At 43.1% G+C, this 20,537-nt stretch overlaps 1 protein-coding gene across 1 annotated transcript in view; it reads right to left on the bottom strand.

The window, feature by feature from the left end:
• Positions 1–20,537, bottom strand: part of ABCA13 (ATP binding cassette subfamily A member 13) — a 2,470,580-nt gene that overhangs the window by 153,964 nt on the left and 2,296,079 nt on the right. The window contains exon 50 of the mRNA XM_078686273.1: positions 3,872–3,975. Coding sequence (XP_078542399.1) covers positions 3,872–3,975 — 104 coding nt within the window. The remainder of the gene's footprint in view (positions 1–3,871; positions 3,976–20,537) is intronic.

The following is a 20,537-nucleotide window of genomic DNA, read 5'->3' as shown; positions in this document are numbered from 1 at the left end:
ATGTAGATGTTGAACAGGGTTGGGCTGAGGGATGAGCCCTAGGGTACGCCGCAGATGATGTCGGTGGCTTCGGAACAAAAGGGTGGGAGGCGGACTCTCTGGGTTCTGCCAGAGAGGAAGGACGTGGTCCAGTCCAGGGTCTACTCCTGGACTCCGGATTCTTGGAGGCGTGTTCTTAGTGTGTGGTGGCAGACGGTGTTGACGGCTCACTAGAGACAAAAGAGAACTATGCGTACTAACTATGGTAAGAACCTAGATAACCTCACAGACTCCATCACTCGCTGGATAGCAATGCCTATGTCCATGGCGGGGTGGATTTCAATAGTAAAAATGGTAATATTGCCCAAAATGCTCGACCTATTTACAAACATCCCACATAATCATGGGAAACCATATTACAGAGCTCTAAGAATGCAAATGATCTAGCTAGTATGGGAGGGGGTGGACAAGCATGACTCAAAGGGGAAATATTGACTCTCCCTTTTTCACGGGGGTTTGACGTACCGGATCTTGAACTCTATTACTATTGCGCACAAGCACACTATGCGACAAACTGGTTCAATCCACCCCCCTTTATGCAACACCTAGCAGTCGAAATGGGATACACAGATCCCACTCCTGTGACTGGTCTCATTTTCATGCACCTCAAAAGCGGGATGCGAATCCCACTACAGTTGCATGCACCAACTATGCTTGGAGGAAAATAGCCACCAGGCTGGACAGACAGGTGCTATATTCTCCCCGTTTGCCCCTGGTGCACTACCTGGACTTACAGGTCAACTACGAAAGACAATGTAGACAGTTGCTAGAAAAACTCCAAATAACGAGATGAAGAGATCTATAGGTAGATGGGTGATTCCCAACAAGGGAACAGTTCTTCAATGACATCATACCCACATGGAATTATTTATGTTTGTCAGACTCAGACAAAGTGTCCGGGATGCCACACCAGAATTTCCACATGAACGTCAAGTTCTTCCACCACAACATGAGCTACTGCAAACCGAACCACCCCAACATGTGACTTTGCTTATCCACCACAACACACAAAAAGCACCTAAACCCTACAAATCATCATCACGCTCATAATGGGAATCTGACCTTGGCGCAACAGTTTCAGACAAGTAGTGGGAATTTTGCTGTAATATGCTATCACAGCCATTAGCAGGCTAAGACTGATCGACCATAAGTTTTTACATTGTTTATACTACACCTCCGCCAAACTGCATAAATTTCAGCTACCGGATAATGACAAATGTGCGAGGTGCGGAAGAGACAGGGCTGGATTTTTACACCTGGCTTGGGAATGCCCAGTGATATATGAATACTGGCAACATATATTCAAAGCTATGTCACAGATGGTGGGCACATCACTTCAGATATCTCCGTTAACTGCCATACTAGGTTAGACAGATGGAGTTGACACTGCACATAAGAAATATTTGACTCTAGGATTTCTGATAGCAAAACGCAAAGTTACATGTAAATGGGGTAGGGGTCGGGTCCCTAAATTCAAAGACTGGCTGCAAGATCTTATATTGTGGCAGGAACAATCATTTACGTTACGTATGCAGAATTACTCCCACCTACCTCCAGGCCAAGAGATTCATGGGATCCCCTGAAAGCTTACCTTATTTCCACATCAGATGAAACAGGGGTCACCACAAACAGACAGGATAGCACGGGGTCTTGAAAACACAAGGACGAATGGGGGAACCCTGACCCGATGAGAAGCTAAAGACATAAGTGGGTCCCTGTTCTGGCGCATATGCTGGCAAATAAGGATATTAGTGTAGTAGGAATTTAACCACCCTACGTATATATTACATGCTGCCACATAGGTCTGAAATGTCCAAGAATCAATTCAACTGTAAACTAGGATGAAATTGATGTGTAACACTAACTGCCAATATATGATGTAATATGATGCTGTGAACGTGTGCCGAATGTACTGTACACTGCTGTGAACGACTGGGGATATTTTTTTCTTTTGTTCAGTTGGAAAATGTTCAATAAAAAGAAATTAAAAAGAAATATACAAAAAGTAATACTCTTACAAACCATTGGTCTTGGATTTAGTCATTGAGTGTTTTAATAATTTCTTGCCTGTGTATGTACAACAAATGCTGAGCACTGCCTTCTGATAAGCCTAACTGCCCGCCAACACTCCCACAAAAGAGAGCATTAGTGTTACTTACTTTAGCCTCTGGGGATCCAATGGACTCTGTGCACACTATTCCTTATTTTGGTACAGTGTATATACACAGTCAGCTTCCTACAAACATAACATAACAAAACATAACATAACATAGATTAACATCCCATCCCAATCTTTGGCTCGGGGATCAGCTCCACTGCCCCTTCTGCAACAGCGCTACCACCAACTGCTGGAGAATGTGAATTTGTTCACTTGACTCAGAGGCAGGAACTTGGGGAATGGAAGGAGTTTTTTGGTGGAAAGAAGGGGCATAGCTCCGTTCTTCAATTTGTACGATACACTGGGCCGTCATAAAAGCCAAGCAGGCCTCTAGATGAAGCGGCACCCTTCCTCCCATAGGACACTCATGCTCCCTCAATGGGAAACTAAAGCCTCTTCACAGATGGTGCAGAGGAGGAAGAGGAGGAAAAAGGCTGCTATCCTAGCCTGTCCTTAGATTTGCCATGACATCTATGCTGACATAGGAACTAGATTGGCTGCTGGATGGACTGAAAAGGTTGATGGTGTCAAAATGGCGAACCTTTTGAACTACCATGAATTTAGCAGAACTAAATGTTGAACTGACAGAAAGGGAATCTGAGCCTCAAGGAATAGGCTGTAGTCTCAAGGACTGAGACAGTTTTGTCGCCAAAGAGGCAAGACAGCTCAAAAGGCATGTCCATTAAACTTGTCTGGACCTCCACCAAGAAGCCCACAGAGTGAAGTTGAGCGTGTCTCCTCAGCACTGCAGACGAACCCTATAGGCCTTGCCACTGAATCCATGATGTCCAGGCCTGCTCTGAGGATCTGATTCAGAGTAACCTGCCTGTCCTTGACCACCTGATCTTTTAAGTTTTTGGGAAGCTTTGCATCACCATTTGAGCCATCCCATCAGTGTTTGGGTGCATTTTGTCAGAAAATTTGAAGATGCTAGAAGAAGGTTTGGTGCCAGAGCAGCATCTGGGTGTGGAGTTGTCTTACCTGCACCTTTTTTTATAATGGTCTTTTTTTCTTTGACAATTTAGAAGAGGGTGATGATCTTAGCGTTGGTCTTAAACTGGGTACAACCGTTGCAGAGTCCAGAACTCATCACCCGTACGTACTATGAATAACTAGGCATCCTGCTGTTTGATGGCTTTTGCATGCATACGGCTGCATTGACCCCACAAGAAGGAAGTCATGCTTGGGTTACAAGCAACACAGGCACACCGCCTGAGTGTCCCAACATGAACATATGTCCATTGCAGAGCCTGAGAGGGCATCAACGCAATTTTTTGGGTGGTGGCATCTTGCCTGACACCGCAAAATATATTTTTCTTTTTTTTAAGAATATACGACATGGAGAGCACCTTCGGGTCCGAGTTGAAATGTGGGGACAAGGGAAACAGATCAAGGCGCAAAGTTGGCACAATATGGCTCAGATGGCATTATGTCGGAAGTGGTACCCAATGCGCCGGAGAGTAAAAACAACATTTTCAGATCCAGTCCTGGGGATGTTTACAAGGTGAGGAATGGGCAGGTAGAAGTATCAATCAGAATTATGCTCCTGCACATACGATGTGGGTGAAGACCAAACTATAGATGTGATAAGTTAAATTAAACACATGCATTGATTTTACAGAATGGAAAATGTTATCACAGTAATATTAGCACAACAAGTACATTTCGGGATACCTGTGTGATGTTAAGACAGCAGCACACCCATCCTGTACTTCCTTTAGGATTGTTTTCCATAAGTATCTCTTAGAGCAGGGGTCCATTCCAGAGCTAGGTTCATCCTGTAAAATGTCGCAAAAACATATATTTTTAAGAGAGAGCAGTAAAATGTGTGTGTATTCGTTCTGTGCTACGAACTAACCTCGTCAGGGAAAATAACAAAGTAACACTCATTTTCAATAAAAATCATGGGCCTCATTTAAGAGGCTGTGCGTCACTTTTACGCCGCCGGTGCGTCACTTTTTGTGACGCACCAGTGGCGTAAAAAATGCGCCTTGTTGCGCCATATTTACAAAGTGACGCATCTAGGTACATGCGTCACTTTGTAAACCCCTGCGCCACATTATACCTGCGCCAGGTATAATGTATGCAAGGGGGGCGTTTTCATGCAAGAAAGGGTCATGGAAGTGACGCAGTGAAATCTATAAGAATTCACTGTGCCATTTCTTGGCCGCTACTGCGTCAAAATCTTAAGCCTGCTTCATGGCAGGCGTAAGACTGACGCAGGCATTGACAACATGGGACTTGCCCATGTGAAAATACACATTGCTGGAGTTGCGTCACTTTTGTGACACACCTACCCAAAGTCCCTGACTTCTTTAAGTTTTTTACAATGGACTGCTTTGCTTCACGATCCCAGATAGACTTCGGGGGCATCAGGGTACATTATTTGCTCTACTTGGAGTTGTGCCCAAACACCAGAGGCACACATTGTGCGGGTCTATCACCCACATGAGTTTTTAACACTCACAGAACGGTTTGAACTCTATTTTCTTTGGTGAGGACATCATTCTCATGCACATTGGAAAAAGAATGTGAAAGAATTTATGAACCCACGCAAAAGGGAATGGAGCTCTAGATCTAAGTACAAACATGGTGAAAAAAACACATGATGTAGATGGACAGGGGTGGTGTTTATATGTATATAATCTATAGTTGGAAGAATCCATCAGGAAAGCTCTATGGAATTTAGCATGAAACCTTCTTGACATAATAGACAATACGTCAATCTGTTTAATTCAGGCATGAGAGGTTCTCAAATGTATTTGTAGATTAATATGAAATTGAAATATGTCATTCAAAAAACAAATTAAGTGGCACAGACCAGTTGTAATCTGTAACCCAACTTTTTTTTTAGAATACCAATTACACATAAGTATAAAGGGGAAGCCTATTCTTGAAACCATCAGAAAAACTCCAAAAGATAGTCACATTTAGCTGAACGAGGCATAAAGTTAAGTGATTACATCATGGTTGTTTAGGGGATTTGTCTTCTCTTAGGTCTAGGAATGTTCGAACATTTGCAAACCATGGTCCCTTTTCGGAAAAAAAGTTGCTGATTTAAAATGCTTTAATGGTGAACAATCATAATTCCGTCGGGGAAAAAAGTGCGGGTTTTGGTATTTAATATGTTCATCACAACGTCTTTCATTGCTGAAATGTGCAAAAGAGACATTGATAACCCCAAGAAACCTGCTGAATATTTATTTTCTCAGAATATGAATTAAAGCTGCATTAACTTAAACAGTAATCTTCCTGTATGCTCATAAAATGTCAAATGCACTTTCTCACCCTGTGAATACTCTGAGAACGCTTTACCTTTGTGCACATCACATTTGCAACTATCGGTTTAATGAACAGTCTGTTTTTCAAATTATTTAAAAAGAAAACTTCAGGGACTGCAGCATAAAAATAGAAGTATGCGAGCAAATCCCTAGGTGTTTCGAACCCTGTGAGCATGAAGAAAGGCCATTAGTATGAATAAATTGCAATTTTTGCATTATACTTTCTTTCCGTTCTTGGTCTGAGGAATATAGAATCATGTATGAAGAATATTAATGTAAGAAAAAATGCATTAAGGCACATTGGGAAGAAAATTATGTATTGGGTGAATATTTGGCACTTAGAGCATTAGTTATGCATTAAGCTGTGTGCCGAAGAATTTAAAGTTCAAGCTGCGCTTCAGTGGAAGGCAGGAATAGCTTTAACACATATTTAATGCTTTGTGCTTGCATGGTCTCTCCTAAACTTACACAAACAGTTCTAGGGGGAAATGATCAGAGAGAAATGACCATACCAATATATATAAAAACTCTAAAGAACACATGAAAGAAATGCCATGAGTCATGGTGGTGTGAAGCATGACTATCATTCCAGACTGGGAGTAGATTGTTTACTGTCCCTTTTACCTATTAACTTGGCCATAACATATTCTAAATGGCACTGCCTGCTTGAGAAGACTTTCGCGGACGTGTTAAGGCCCTCAAACCCATCACATGGCCAGGACCCAATGGCTTCTCAAATGGCCACCTGTCACCCTGTTAGGAATAAAACAAACCTTTTCGTTCTCAGTTCCTATAAGCACATCTTCATGAGTGCATAAAGTGATGTACCTTGCCATTACAGCTATCCTGATAATCATGTTTCGGTATTTGCTGTCAGACTGTCAATATTTATTCTGATATATAAGAGAAGAAGCCATTTTTTCTTCAAACTGGGGGAGGGCAAGATCGTTGACAAATCTTATGGATGCCCTCAGCCCAAAAATATAGATTTATCTGGCCATAACTTCCATGTTTCAGAATAAGCAAAAGCTTAGAAACTCGTTTTACAAAGTTAAGTGAAAATCTGTGCATGAATCCAAGTCCAGACAAAGGCACCCAATAGGCAAATACTACTCAGACCCCAGGAACACACCAAGAAAACAAAATGTATACACAAACGAAAAGCTTTGTAAGACTGAATACCTAGAGAATACAAAAAAACGGACTGGTCATCTGTAACTAGCTAGACCAATGAACTCCTACCTCACTTATTACCATAATCAATTAGAATTCCCTTATCAAGCTTTGTCATCCTTTCCCCATTCCACCATTCATTATCAAACACCATAATAGAATATTCTTTAACCTGGTGCACATTGACGATTTCCATATACTTCGGCAAGTACATTCTTTCATGTATTGCATCCTGGACAGGTACCATGTCTTCAACAGCAAATCTGAAACCATTAAACAATATCCTGATATATCTATTTTTACCTTCATTTGTTAAATTTTTCGTCTAACATTCTTATCCAGCTTCTGAACAACAATTTTCTACCCAATACGTTTCTTCATCAAACCATGGTGCAAAATAGAGTTGTTTATTACACTAAAAAGTTTGAAAGGAGATCATCATGTTGAAGACTGAAGAGTTGTTTAATGTGCCCCGATATCACTTTCAATCCTACCACCAAAATAATCTTAAGACAACTGCACACTAAATCGACTTCACAAAGACTTTTTTCTTTCGATTAAGCAATTGGCTTGAAAATGATAAAGCACTACACATAAATACCATCCCAATTACTTCATGAACAATGTTTACAGGTGTTGTGAAATTAACTTCACATATTGTCTGAAAGATATCCTTGAGGGAATCATCCCTTTCAGCAATGCCAAAATAGCATAGTATCACCATAAGTTAGAAGCTCTAAAATGAACATAACTTCAAATCCCTTAGTGTAAACGTCTACCACAGCCACAGAATAGTACTGATTAGCTGGTATGGTACTGTGTGGCCCCCAACACACCAGTTCTAGCTTCCAAAATGCAAAGACGACAAATTAGTAGCTTGTTCCTTGTGGTGCATCAACACAATACTCCACTTTGGCTCAATACTAGGTTAATATGTCTATATTGCCCTCAAGGGCCATCTACATCACTTTACTCATCAACTTCTCAGAATGAACAGATCTGTCACCACACAGCAAAATACCACAGTACAAGGATAACTCCTCTGCACTTTTACATAACGATACACACATTTACCCACATTATGGACTTTGGAGAATTATTAACCCCATAATGACATTTTCTCCGACTTTTTCACAAGCTACTACTGCTAATAACTACTGTTCTTCAGAAACACAGTTGCCCAACTCAAGATCAATCTGAGAACCACACACTCCCCATCTTAAATGTTCCTGTCTACCATTTCTCCACATGCAATTAACAAATGAGGAAAGCAATTGGCTAGAATATTTTTTACACTTGCTATATGCCGCATATAAAACTGGTATTACAAGTGTAGAAGGTAAATTCTAATTTTGCCATAGAATTAGGCACTTCAACCTCTCATTCCCCCAAAAAACTTTAATTTAACTAAGCTTGTGTTTAATTAGTATGGCATACTCTTTCACTTTAAATGTTATGTTTAAGCCCGTTAATTGCACCCACTGTTGTTTTAAACATCGTCTTATGTATCACAGGTGTTCTTTCAAACTGACACTTGTCAGTGGCACCTGTTCATTTTCTACTATCTTCAAAAACAATTTTGAAACAAATCTGATGGTACTGTTCCAAAATGTTAACACCAGTTCGTTCTTTCACTGCAATAGAATGTTCAGAATTTAGACCTCCCCTAGAAGTCAAGAAAGGCTTCAAAGTAACCAACCCAATTGGCCTCTGCCTTACGCTTCTTGTGCCTTATATGGGCAACAGAGCTTTCATACTTCAAAACTCTTTGGATTTAACTTCCAAAACAATAGTAAATAACAAACCTTAATTAACCAACAATTTAACATACTGGCATACGATGATCACTAAATTCAACAAAAAATAATTCAAGTTGTCCTTCACAGATTAGACCATCTCCTGCACAATGACATTGACTTAACCTTGCTTTCCACTCTTGCATACCTTAAGAAAATATTAAACACTACCATAAGCTCTCCTTGTCCCTATCTTTACCAGGCAAGTCCTCCCAGATACACTGGGCCAAAAACAAACATCTTTTTGTCTTACAAATTATATTATGATTTTGGCTGTTTCTGCTAATCAAATTTTATTTATTTTCCATGAAGTAAAGATATTTTTTTATGTAGACAACATTTCTCGGTATTTGTGGTTCCACTCCTAGCTCTAAACTAAATATGCATTCACTGCGTAGTGAATTGTTCAAATTCAGCGTCTGTACCCAACACACCAAGTGCTGCGACATGACTGTCAGTTCTTCCATCCTGCTACTGAACCTTTGTAAAGAATATGTATGATTATATATCAATGTGTTTTAATTCAACCTTTCGACTGTTTTTTATATTATTATTTAACAATGTACCCACATGTGGTGTCACCAAAATAAGTGCTAAAAGACTGATTGGCCCTCAAAATTGAACTGTCTAACAAATTTTTTTTTTCAGGTGAAGTGTGGCCTCAATCAAAGACACATAGATAAGCTGTGGTTGTGCTGAACCAAAGCTTCCATTTAATTGAAAGCGTTCATGCAGAAAGCAGACACAGTAAAGGAACAATTACGTGCACCACAACAACAAAAAATAAAATAGAAAGTTAAGATTAATCAATGATGTCACTTTTTAAATCAGAAAAAAAGCTAAAGTTAAAGAGAGGTTAGAGTTGACAGGAGTGTAATAGAGGCTTCAACACAAAACCTACACAAATATCAAATTCAAAAGTTAGGGTACTATCTTAATCTTTTCTCCCAACGGACTGTACTCACTTATTCTTAGTATTCACCATTACCTTCACATATATACATATGTGGGTGGCCATGTCACAGCTAGTATGATGGTGTGATTAAATAAATGGGATGAAATAGTACACAAATGGTAACTGCGTATTTTCTTTTGTGTGCATGAAGGTATTAGCAATTTGTGGAAATGTCTGAGCACATCTGTGTTTGTTTGTTGTTATGGTCTTGAGGTGTAATCACACATTACTCCAGGTATTACAGTATATGTTTGTACTTTGGGTATTGTGTTATGTGTTTTTGTCCTCATAAATATACATGTCCATGTGTTAGAAATTATGTTTCTGAATGGCTAAGGTAAATATCCAGGCCATGCAGAACCAACCACTTTAGTCAGGGGAAGCTAGATACACAATGAAGTTAATCAGTGCTCACCCTCAGGTACCTTGGTGCAGAGCAGGCAGGCTTATCAACAGAAGCAATGTGTAAAGAATTTGGGCAACACACACAGACACAACAACTCAATCTTCAAAACTAGACTAGAATGATAAAAATACGTTGGATACGTTTCAAAATTATAATGTTTCAAAGATAGTACTCTTCACATTGAGGGAAGCAAGATCAAAACAGTAGGAATTCGATCAGTGATTCTCAAGTTATGATGCTTCAAAAATAGGCATGGAAAATCACAGTGCTAGGAATGGATATGCTTCCATTAGGGAAAAACCAGGAATGTTCATAAGGAGAGCTGGAAAGAAGCACATATGACTGCTGCCTATGGTGGGGTCCCACCAGACCAAAGTGATTAAACAGGGATCCTGGCAGGTAGAGTATGCGTACCATGTGAGCGCTGACTCCCTCAATTAGGATTTGGCCAATAATATGCAGTAAAATAGTTGCACGCAAACATGCAAGGATGAGGAACTATGAGCCACCGCACAGGCTGATCTCAGTGGACCTCAGGGGTCCTGACCCAGGTCACAGGACCTTTTGTAGACGGAGTGGTCCTACGTAACAGGGTACCCTCCATGTTGACAACGTGGTGCAGTACCAAGCCATGCTGAATTGCCCTTGGTTGTTTGGCGCGGCTGACGAGGTCAAGCTGATCTTTCTCTGTAGGCGTGCACACCATCAGGTAGTCAAGGGAAACCTGGTTGCCATGGCAACATCAAAGCACACAAGATGATGGGCGGAATGGTGCACAATGGCAAAACATTCACCCCCAGTCATAGATCTGGGTTTAATCCATTGTTATTTAGATCACCAAGCCACCCCAGTTCAGACATGGCCATATGAAAATCAGTCTTGACCCTGTGCCTCATGGGAACAGTCCAGCCCGAACTGCCAAGCCATGTCTTCCCTGGACCAGAATCAAGCATCCTAGGACCAGTTTCTGGCTATCAGCCGTCTTCAGCCAGGATAGCTTGACTCCAGTGGCTTAGTGAGCACGGGACCCACGTCAGGGCATACCCTTCCCACATAGAGTGAACAGCAAAACACACAAGATGATGGACGGAATGTTGCACAATGGCAAAACATTCACTCCCAGTCACAGGTCTGGGTTTACTCCATTGTTATTTTGCTCACCAAGCCACCCCAGTTCAGACATGGCCTTATGCAAATCAGACTTGACCCTGTCCCTCATGGGAACAGTCCAGCCTGAACTGCCAAGCCATGTCTTCCCCGGACCGGAATCAGGCATCCTATGACCGGTTTCTGGCTATCAGCCATCTTCAGCCAGGATAGCTTGACTCCAGTGGCTTAGTGAGCGCCGGACCCACGTCTGGGCATACCCTTCCCACATAGGGTGAACAGTAAAACACACTTGTGTGTTTTGCCATGGCAACATGTCAGGAAGGTTTCCCTTAGTTTTGCTGCATCAACTTGGGCTTGGCGATGATGGTTATATCACAGGACTCGAGACAGCACCCAGTGCTGGCAAAGTGCAGCGCTCAATCTTGGGAGACAAGGTCCTTCCCTTCTGCAGAGTGGGTCCCATGAACACTGTCACTGGAACCAAGCTGTACCTGGCTGATGAGCCTATTGCAAGGGAGAAACTGGTACTGGGTTGCTTGTGTTCCGGTTCAAAGAGGACCTGGCTTGGCAGTTCGGGATGGACTGTACCCATCAGAGCATGGCTGTTAGACCTGGCATCCTTGAATTGGTTTCCGCCTAATCTTTTGCCTTCAGACCTGATGTTTTTGCTGACTTCATTTTTGCTGGCCTTAGGTCACTGCACACTTTCCTACTGCTAACCAGTGCAAAAGTGATTGTGCTCTTTTCCTAAAACAAGGTGACGTGCTTATACCCAACTGGCATATTTAATTTACTTATAAGTCCCTAGTAAAGTGCACATGTGCCCAGAGCCTGTAAGTGATACTAGTTGGCCTGCAGCATTGATTGTGCGACCCAATTAAGTATTCCTTTTAACATGTCTCAGGCCTGCTATTGCAGGGCCAATGTGGGCAGTGTTAACTTGCCATGCTGACCTGGCAAAATAAACCTTTTCACTGCTTCATGTCACACAAGCCACTTGTAAGTTGGCCGCACAGCTCTAAGGCTCTATCAAAAAATATATCTCACCACCTTAATCTTCTGTATTCATTTTTAATGTGACAATTCAGGAACAGTATGTCACTCCTAATGTTCATTCATCTTAACATTTCATATTGATGTATTCAACAATGAACAATGAATGTAAATCAAAGAAGGAATGGCCTAATTAACCAAATAATAGTTTCAGTTACAGGAATTTGTGTTGTTTCAAATGTATAGTATTGCCCAATGCATTTTGGGATCTCTGTACCTTCTTCATGGGCCGCTGTAAAAAATATAAATGTACAATAATGTGGGGGAGGAAATATCACTTATCCATGTATTAAATGATCTCATCAAACAACTTAATCAAGCGGTCAAATGTATGTTAAAGAATACTATTTCTGCGTGAAGAACTGAGATAATTTAGAGTAACACACACCTTAGACCAACTCAGAAAAATCAAAAAGGTGAATAAAGAGTGAACCCTCATGCCTAAAAGACCAGAGATTAAAACACTCTCACCACAAGAAATGAAGAAATGACCATATGTGCCAAAGATAGTAAAAAGTTGCAAAGTTCAATGATGTGCACAAAGTTTCTGATGTCAAACCAGTGTCTGCTTATTGCTGCCCTTCATAAATAAACTAAAGTGAATCACCAAAATGAAAACTGGTATTTACAACTAAAATACCTTCTCTCTGCACTTTCCTCTGCCAGGATGAAAGACTGCTCTGCTGCTACAAGGACTGCCACTCTGCTGGATTGCTACTTCGAAGGACCTTCTGACCTGCTGCCTGATGCCCGTTTGTATGGAGAAGAAGAACTGGACCTGCAACTTCATCTTGAACCCAGGACCCCGGAGGGACTCAATGGGCTAGTCTGCTGGCCTCCTGATCTGAGTGTCAGGAATATAAAAGGCTCCCCAACAGCTCCTGGAACAGTAGTCAGCGAGTTCCTGACCCGCAAGTGGTGCCTCTCAAATCCTGACTTTAAGTGTGGATCTCAAACTCTGAAAATCAAGCTTTTGGACTCTTGTGACCGCGAACGGTCCCGTTTGTACCAGAACAAAAACCCCTCAAACCAAAAATCAGTGCAAGCCTTGCCAGCCCATCTCTTGACACAGCAGCACCGACAGCCCGCAGAAGCCTGCCAATGCGAAGCTCTAGCCTGCAAGTCTGCCCTGCATGGACTGCTCATCGCGCCATGCTGACCGCCACCTACAACCCCCTTGTTACTCCCGGCAATACTCTCCGGTGCAAACTGGACTTTTAGCACAAAACTTTAGAAAGAATGCTTTTAAGCGCTATATTTCCATTAATTTCTTTTTAATTCATAACTCCAGTTCTACTGATTCTTGCCATTTTGGTCTTTGTTTATTTATAAAAGTTTGCTCTGTTTGTGTAACCTGGTGTGGGATCTTTTGTGTGGGGTTTTCACTGTTTTACTCTTTGAAGGTAGGCACAAATACTTTACACATTGCCTCAAAGTTAAGCCTGCCTGCTCTGTCTCAAGCTTCTGGGTGTGGAATACAGGTTAATTTGGGTTTACTTCTCTTACCCTGATTAGGATTATGGTTGCTGCTTGACCAGGACTCACACCCCAGTCAGCCAGTAACCCCATTTCTAACATTGGTCAAGACTGATTTGCATTTAGCTGGGTCTAAACCGAGGTGGCATTGTGTGAAAATAATGATGGATTGGAATGAGGGCCAGGTACTTTCTAGTAGCTGAGATTCATTTAAGCTTTCCATCCATCACTTTTTCTATACTTTCATATGTTGCTCTAAGTGGGACGGGTATGCCCAGCCATGGGTTCCCTGTACACTGTGTCACTGTAACCAAGCTATACCCGGTTGCTGAACCCATAACAAGGGTGAAACTTGGCCTGGATTGCTTGTGTGCCAGTTCAATGGAACCTGGTTTGGTAGTGCAGGCTAGACTGTTTCTATTTGAGCAGGATTTATAATGATTGCAAATAGCTGGGTCCAAACTGAGGTGGCATGGTATGCAAAATAAAGATAGATTGGGATGCAGCCTGAGTAATTACCAATGGCTATGATTAATTAAAGCATTCAATCCATCCCTTTTTTTGTATACTTTAGTGTGTTGCCTCAAGTGGGACACGTATACCCAAACTTGGTTTGGCTGTTTGGGCTGAGCTGTTCCAATTGGAGCAGTCAATACTGATTTGCATATAGCTGGAGAGACACGGTGTGCAAAATAACGATGAATGTGCTAGGCCCGAGTAATCACCTGTGGCTGAGATTAAGTCAAACATTCCAGCCATCACTTTTTTGTGTATTTTAGTGTTCCGCTTACCCATAGCATGCAGTTGGGGATGCTCTTTAACATGTTATCCTTTGAGTGTTTCCAATTCATGCATATAAATGAACACTCTTCAATATAACAATGTTTTCGGTTTGTGATTGTATTCTCAACTTCTGAGTTGAGGTAATATCACCATTTCATAGCAGAGTCAAGTGGGGTGGTCCAACCCAGCCGCCACAGGACGATGACAGGCCTTATCTTTGCCTGGGCACAGTTGTGCGTGTCCCATTCTGCAGCAGTCAAGCAGCATGAATCATGGGCTCCTCTCCCTCAGGAAACTGGCTCCAAATGAACCCTGGGGTTTAAAGCTCCCTTGCATTGTCAGAAAATCCTGCACTGCTGTAGTCAAGCAACGCCTTTATAGCAAGAATCCTAGGGCTCCTCCCCCCCCACAGGCAATTGGCTCCAAATATCTCCTTTTTATTGCAAACTACAGAGACAATCTGATCCAATTCTGATAGCACTGTAATCCATCAGGAACTACTATTGATGTACTTCGTGCAACTACCACCAAATATGCACTCATTTACCAATCATTGTCAAAAGTGTTCAGGGAATCATTATTTGCTCCCTAGCTAGAATTTTCATTTTTTGAACAATAAACTGAGCAATAGTCATTACCTTCAGGAAAAACATAACATATTATTCTTCTGATGCAGGAAAAGTTTGCAAAAAAATAAATAATCTTCAATTTTGCCAAAAAATTTGAACAAGGTGGTGATTAGTCAGCTCCAAGCACATATGGAGCATAAAAAATTTGAATTCTTAGCTGAAAGTCTCCATTCCTGATTGGGACACAGAATCATCACTCTTTAAAGTCCGGACAACCTATGCTATTTGGCCTTATAATGAATCCAGCAGAGATGCTCAACTGGGTCAATCATAATATCCTGATTGTCAGATCGAAGGAGTCTGGGAAAGAAGGTTGTGTGCAAGAGTGGTGAAAACCTGTCTTGATGAATTGTTTATGGTGTAGCCTTTTCAATATATTGAAGTTAGGCCCTTATCCTTTACATTGCTTCAGCGTTACTGTTGACACTCCACCCCTATATAATTCGGGAGGTCAATTGGCAGGAAAGGGAGAATAAGGATCTTTAATACATGTTAGAAACGGGGGTCTCTCGCTGGAAGTGGTTTGCACACAGTCCAAATAGGGACCCTCTCTCTAGTCAGGGTAAGGGGATTACTCAGCAAAGATAACCCCTGCTCACACCCTTGGTAGCTTGCCACCAGCAGTAAGGCTTATCTCAGAGGTAATGTATAAATCATCTGTACATACACACACAGTAATACAGTGAAAACACTGCACAATGACACCACACCAGTTTATAAAAATAACCAATATTTTTCTGAGTAAAACAAAACCAAAATGACATAAATCCAACATACACGAGTAAATATCACTTTTCAAAGTTAAAATTAGTTTGGTCCCTAGAGATCCATGGATGCGGTTATCTTAGCACAAAGTACCTGGAATGTGTCAAAAGTTAAGACGAAAACAGGCGCAGGGGAGGTGAGGCACGAGAAGAGCCAAGCGATGCATAGGTTCCGTACTCCCATGGGAGGTGATGCATCGGTTCCCATGAGAGGTGATGTGTTGATCTCCAGACATGTAGCTTCCATTCCATACTACTGGGCTGTGTCGATGAAGAACTTGGTGCCCAGGGATGATGCGCTGAATATCCATCATGCTGTGTCAAGGTGGTGGTGGTGGCGGAGCAGGCTCTGTGTCAATTTCACAGCCACAAAGCAGGTGGTGCATCGATTCTTCAGGTACACAGCAGGGTCCGCTTCGGAGTCAGATTTGGTACCACTCGGTAAATCAGGACTCTCAGCAGAAGAGCCCAGGCATTGGTATGTGAAGTCTTCTTAACAGGAGGTAAGCACGCACCAGCCCTCGGAGTACCTTGGAAAGCATAATGTAGAAAGCAGAGTCCAGTCCTTTCACTCCCAGGACAGAAGCAGCAGTATGCAGCAGGCAAGCACAACAAAAGTAACCAGCATCCAGCTCTCGTTCCTGGCAGAATGTCTTCTTAGTCCAGAATTGTTCCAAAGTTATGGTGTTACAGCACCAGTGGTTATACCAATTTCTGACTTTGGAGTTGGCAAATTTAAAGGGAAAAACTTTGTAGTGCACAAGACCCTGCCTTTCCCTGACCTGACTCCAGATATATTACAGGGGGGTGGAGACAGCTTTGTTCGAGGACAGTTTGAGCCCTATTCAGGTATCAGTGACAACTCCTTCCACCATTCAAGCTCAGGGAGACCCATCAGCCTGGTGAAGGGCCATCAGGATATGCAGGGCACTCCTCAGCTCCCTGTGTGTGACTGCCTAGAGTGAATGCACAAACAGCCCAACTGTCACCATCCCTCAGGCCTGGAATCTCCCGGCAGGCAGCGGCATCGAATGGTAAAGCAAGAAAAATGCCCACTTTCTAAAGGTGATTACAAAAGGGGGGGGGGGTAGGTCCAATAGCCAGGACCCAGGTCTATAAGTGGTATTTTCAAAAACACAATTTAAAAACCAATTTCACTAAAAGATGTATTTTTAAATTGTGAGTTCAGGGAATCCGAACTCCAACCCTCTATATGTTCCTGATTGGGAGTTACAGCCTAAGAGGCTACCAGGCAGCTCCAATGATACCCTATGGGAGAGAAAGTCCTTGCGATAGTGAAATACTGCAAATTTCATTTTTTGCTATCAGGACATGTAAAATACACCTAGTACATGTCCTACCTTTTAAATACACTGCACCCTGACCATGGGGTTTATTTGGGCCTACCTTAGAGATGCCTCACGTGTAGTACATGGTAAGGTTTAGGTCTGGCAAGTGGTTGCACTTGCCAGGTCTGCATGGCAGTTCAGAACTGCACACACAGCCACTGCTGTGTCAGATGTGAGACACTGTTGCAGGGTTACTCCTGTGGGTGGCACAACCAGTGCTGTAGGCCCACGGGCAGCATTTGAATTAAAGTGCCTGGGCACGCACTGTGCACTTTACCAAGGACTTACTAGTGAATCAAATATGCCAATCATGGATAAACCAATCACCAAGACAATTTAATCAGGGAGTACTTGCACTTTAGCACTGGTCAGCAGTGGTACAGTGCCCTGAGTCTAAAACCGCAAAAAACAACAAGTGATGGACTGAATGTGGATCAATGTCACACACTCCCCCAGTCAAAAGATCTGGGCCCAAATCCATCGTTTTTTTGCACTCCACACCACCCTGGGTCAGATAATGGCTTTATGCAAATCAGCTCTGACCCTGTTGCCCCATGGGAACAGTCCAGTCCGAACTACAACAGCCATATCTTTCCCAGACCGGAATCAAGCATCCGAGGACCGGACCGGTTTCGAGGTAACACCTCTCTTCAGCCCGGCTAGCTTGACTCCAAGTGGTGTGGAGTGCCTGGGACACACGTCTGGGCATCCCCAGCGCACTTAGGGCGGCAATTGCAAAAAACAACAAGTGATGGACTGAATGTGGATCAATGTCACACACTCCCCCAGTCAAAAGATCTGGGCCCAAATCCATCGTTTTTTTGCACTCCACACCACCCTGGGTCAGATAATGGCTTTATGCAAATCAGCTCTGACCCTGTTGCCCCATGGGAACAGTCCAGTCCGAACTACAACAGCCATATCTTTCCCAGACCGGAATCAAGCATCCGAGGACCGGACCGGTTTCGAGGTAACACCTCTCTTCTGCCCGGCTAGCTTGACTCCAAGTGGTGTGGAGTGCCTGGGACCCACGTCTGGGCATCCCCAGCGCACTTAGGGCGGCAATTGCAAAAAACAACAAGTGATGGACTGAATGTGGATCAATGTCACACACTCCCCCAGTCAAAAGATCTGGGCCCAAATCCATCGTTTTTTTGCACTCCACACCACCCTGGGTCAGATAATGGCTTTATGCAAATCAGCTCTGACCCTGTTGCCCCATGGGAACAGTCCAGTCCGAACTACAACAGCCATATCTTTCCCAGACCGGAATCAAGCATCCGAGGACCGGACCGGTTTCGAGGTAACACCTCTCTTCAGCCCGGCTAGCTTGACTCCAAGTGGTGTGGAGTGCCTGGGACCCACGTCTGGGCATCCCCAGCGCACTTAGGGCGGCAATTGCAAAAAACAACAAGTGATGGACTGAATGTGGATCAATGTCACACACTCCCCCAGTCAAAAGATCTGGGCCCAAATCCATCGTTTTTTTGCACTCCACACCACCCTGGGTCAGATAATGGCTTTATGCAAATCAGCTCTGACCCTGTTGCCCCATGGGAACAGTCCAGTCCGAACTACAACAGCCATATCTTTCCCAGACCGGAATCAAGCATCCGAGGACCGGACCGGTTTCGAGGTAACACCTCTCTTCAGCCCGGCTAGCTTGACTCCAAGTGGTGTGGAGTGCCTGGGACCCACGTCTGGGCATCCCCAGCGCACTTAGGGCGGCAATTGCAAAAAACAACAAGTGATGGACTGAATGTGGATCAATGTCACACACTCCCCCAGTCAAAAGATCTGGGCCCAAATCCATCGTTTTTTTGCACTCCACACCACCCTGGGTCAGATAATGGCTTTATGCAAATCAGCTCTGACCCTGTTGCCCCATGGGAACAGTCCAGTCCGAACTACAACAGCCATATCTTTCCCAGACCGGAATCAAGCATCCGAGGACCGGACCGGTTTCGAGGTAACACCTCTCTTCAGCCCGGCTAGCTTGACTCCAAGTGGTGTGGAGTGCCTGGGACCCACGTCTGGGCATCCCCAGCGCACTTAGGGCGGCAATTGCAAAAAACAACAAGTGATGGACTGAATGTGGATCAATGTCACACACTCCCCCAGTCAAAAGATCTGGGCCCAAATCCATCGTTTTTTTGCACTCCACACCACCCTGGGTCAGATAATGGCTTTATGCAAATCAGCTCTGACCCTGTTGCCCCATGGGAACAGTCCAGTCCGAACTACAACAGCCATATCTTTCCCAGACCGGAATCAAGCATCCGAGGACTGGACCGGTTTCGAGGTAACACCTCTCTTCAGCCCGGCTAGCTTGACTCCAAGTGGTGTGGAGTGCCTGGGACCCACGTCTGGGCATCCCCAGCGCACTTAGGGCGGCAATTGCAAAAAACAACAAGTGATGGACTGAATGTGGATCAATGTCACACACTCCCCCAGTCAAAACCCAGGGTGGTGTGGAGTGGAAAAACGATGGATTTGGGCCCAGATCTTTGGACTGGGGTGAATGTGTGACATTGATCCACATTCTGTCCATCATTGTTGTGTTTGCAGTTACCGCTCTAAGTGTACTGGGGATGCTCAGACGTGAGTCCCAGGCCCTCCACACCACTGGAATCAAGCTAGCCGGGCTGATGAGAGGTGTTACCTCGAAACCGGGCCGGTCCTCGGATGCTTGTTTCCGTTCTGGGAAGGACATGGCTTTTGTAGTTCGGACTGGACTGTTCCCATGGGGCACAGGGTCAGCGCTGATTTGCATATCGCCATTGCCTAACCCAGGGTGGTGTGGAGTGGAAAAACGATGGATTTGGGCCCAGATCTTTGGACTGGGGTGAATGTGTGACATTGATCCACATTCTGTCCATCATTGTTGTGTTTGCTGAGTCTAAAACCAGCAAAAACTAAATGCAGCACACAGTCAAAAACAGGAGGTCAGAAGCAAAAAAGACAGGGGAAAAACACACCAAAGATGGCAGGTCTAGCAATACTCATTGAAGACCATCAAGAAAACATGAACAGCAATGATGGTCAAGTTCTCAGTATTTGTAGATGCATTCAAATAATAGTAATAATACAGAAAGGAAAGGTCATTAGAGTTAAGTGAATTGGCATAGTAACAAAATCATAATACATGAGATAATGCAATATGCCTTTAAGAAATTAAAGAAGCATACAGAGAGATGTGGTGTTGAATCTGGTAAATAATTAAATTAATAGTAAATAGTTACAAACAATAAGGACCACGGACATTTGGCCCTCTCTCAGCAACAAGCAGCTCTCAAGTAGAAAAATGAAGACAATCTCTTAAGTCTGTAAAATATCTCGTGCTTCCCCCATAATGTGTGCAAACACAAACATTCATAGGATGAGTTTACATAAACAATTAGCACTAAAATGTAAATTGGGCATCACCAATTACAATACTAATTTCAAAATAAGACCTACTTGTACATTATTTCATTGGCTGCTAAATACATAATTTGGTACACAGATGAAATAATACTTTTTTATTAAAACACATAAAACAGCAAAGCTGCTTCTTCACATTCAG

Source organism: Lissotriton helveticus, chromosome 4_1 (assembly GCF_964261635.1).
Source record: "Lissotriton helveticus chromosome 4_1, aLisHel1.1, whole genome shotgun sequence".
Taxonomy (NCBI): domain Eukaryota; kingdom Metazoa; phylum Chordata; class Amphibia; order Caudata; family Salamandridae; genus Lissotriton; species Lissotriton helveticus.
Note: the sequence above shows the minus strand (reverse complement) of the source record. Positions and strands in the feature narration are given on the sequence as shown.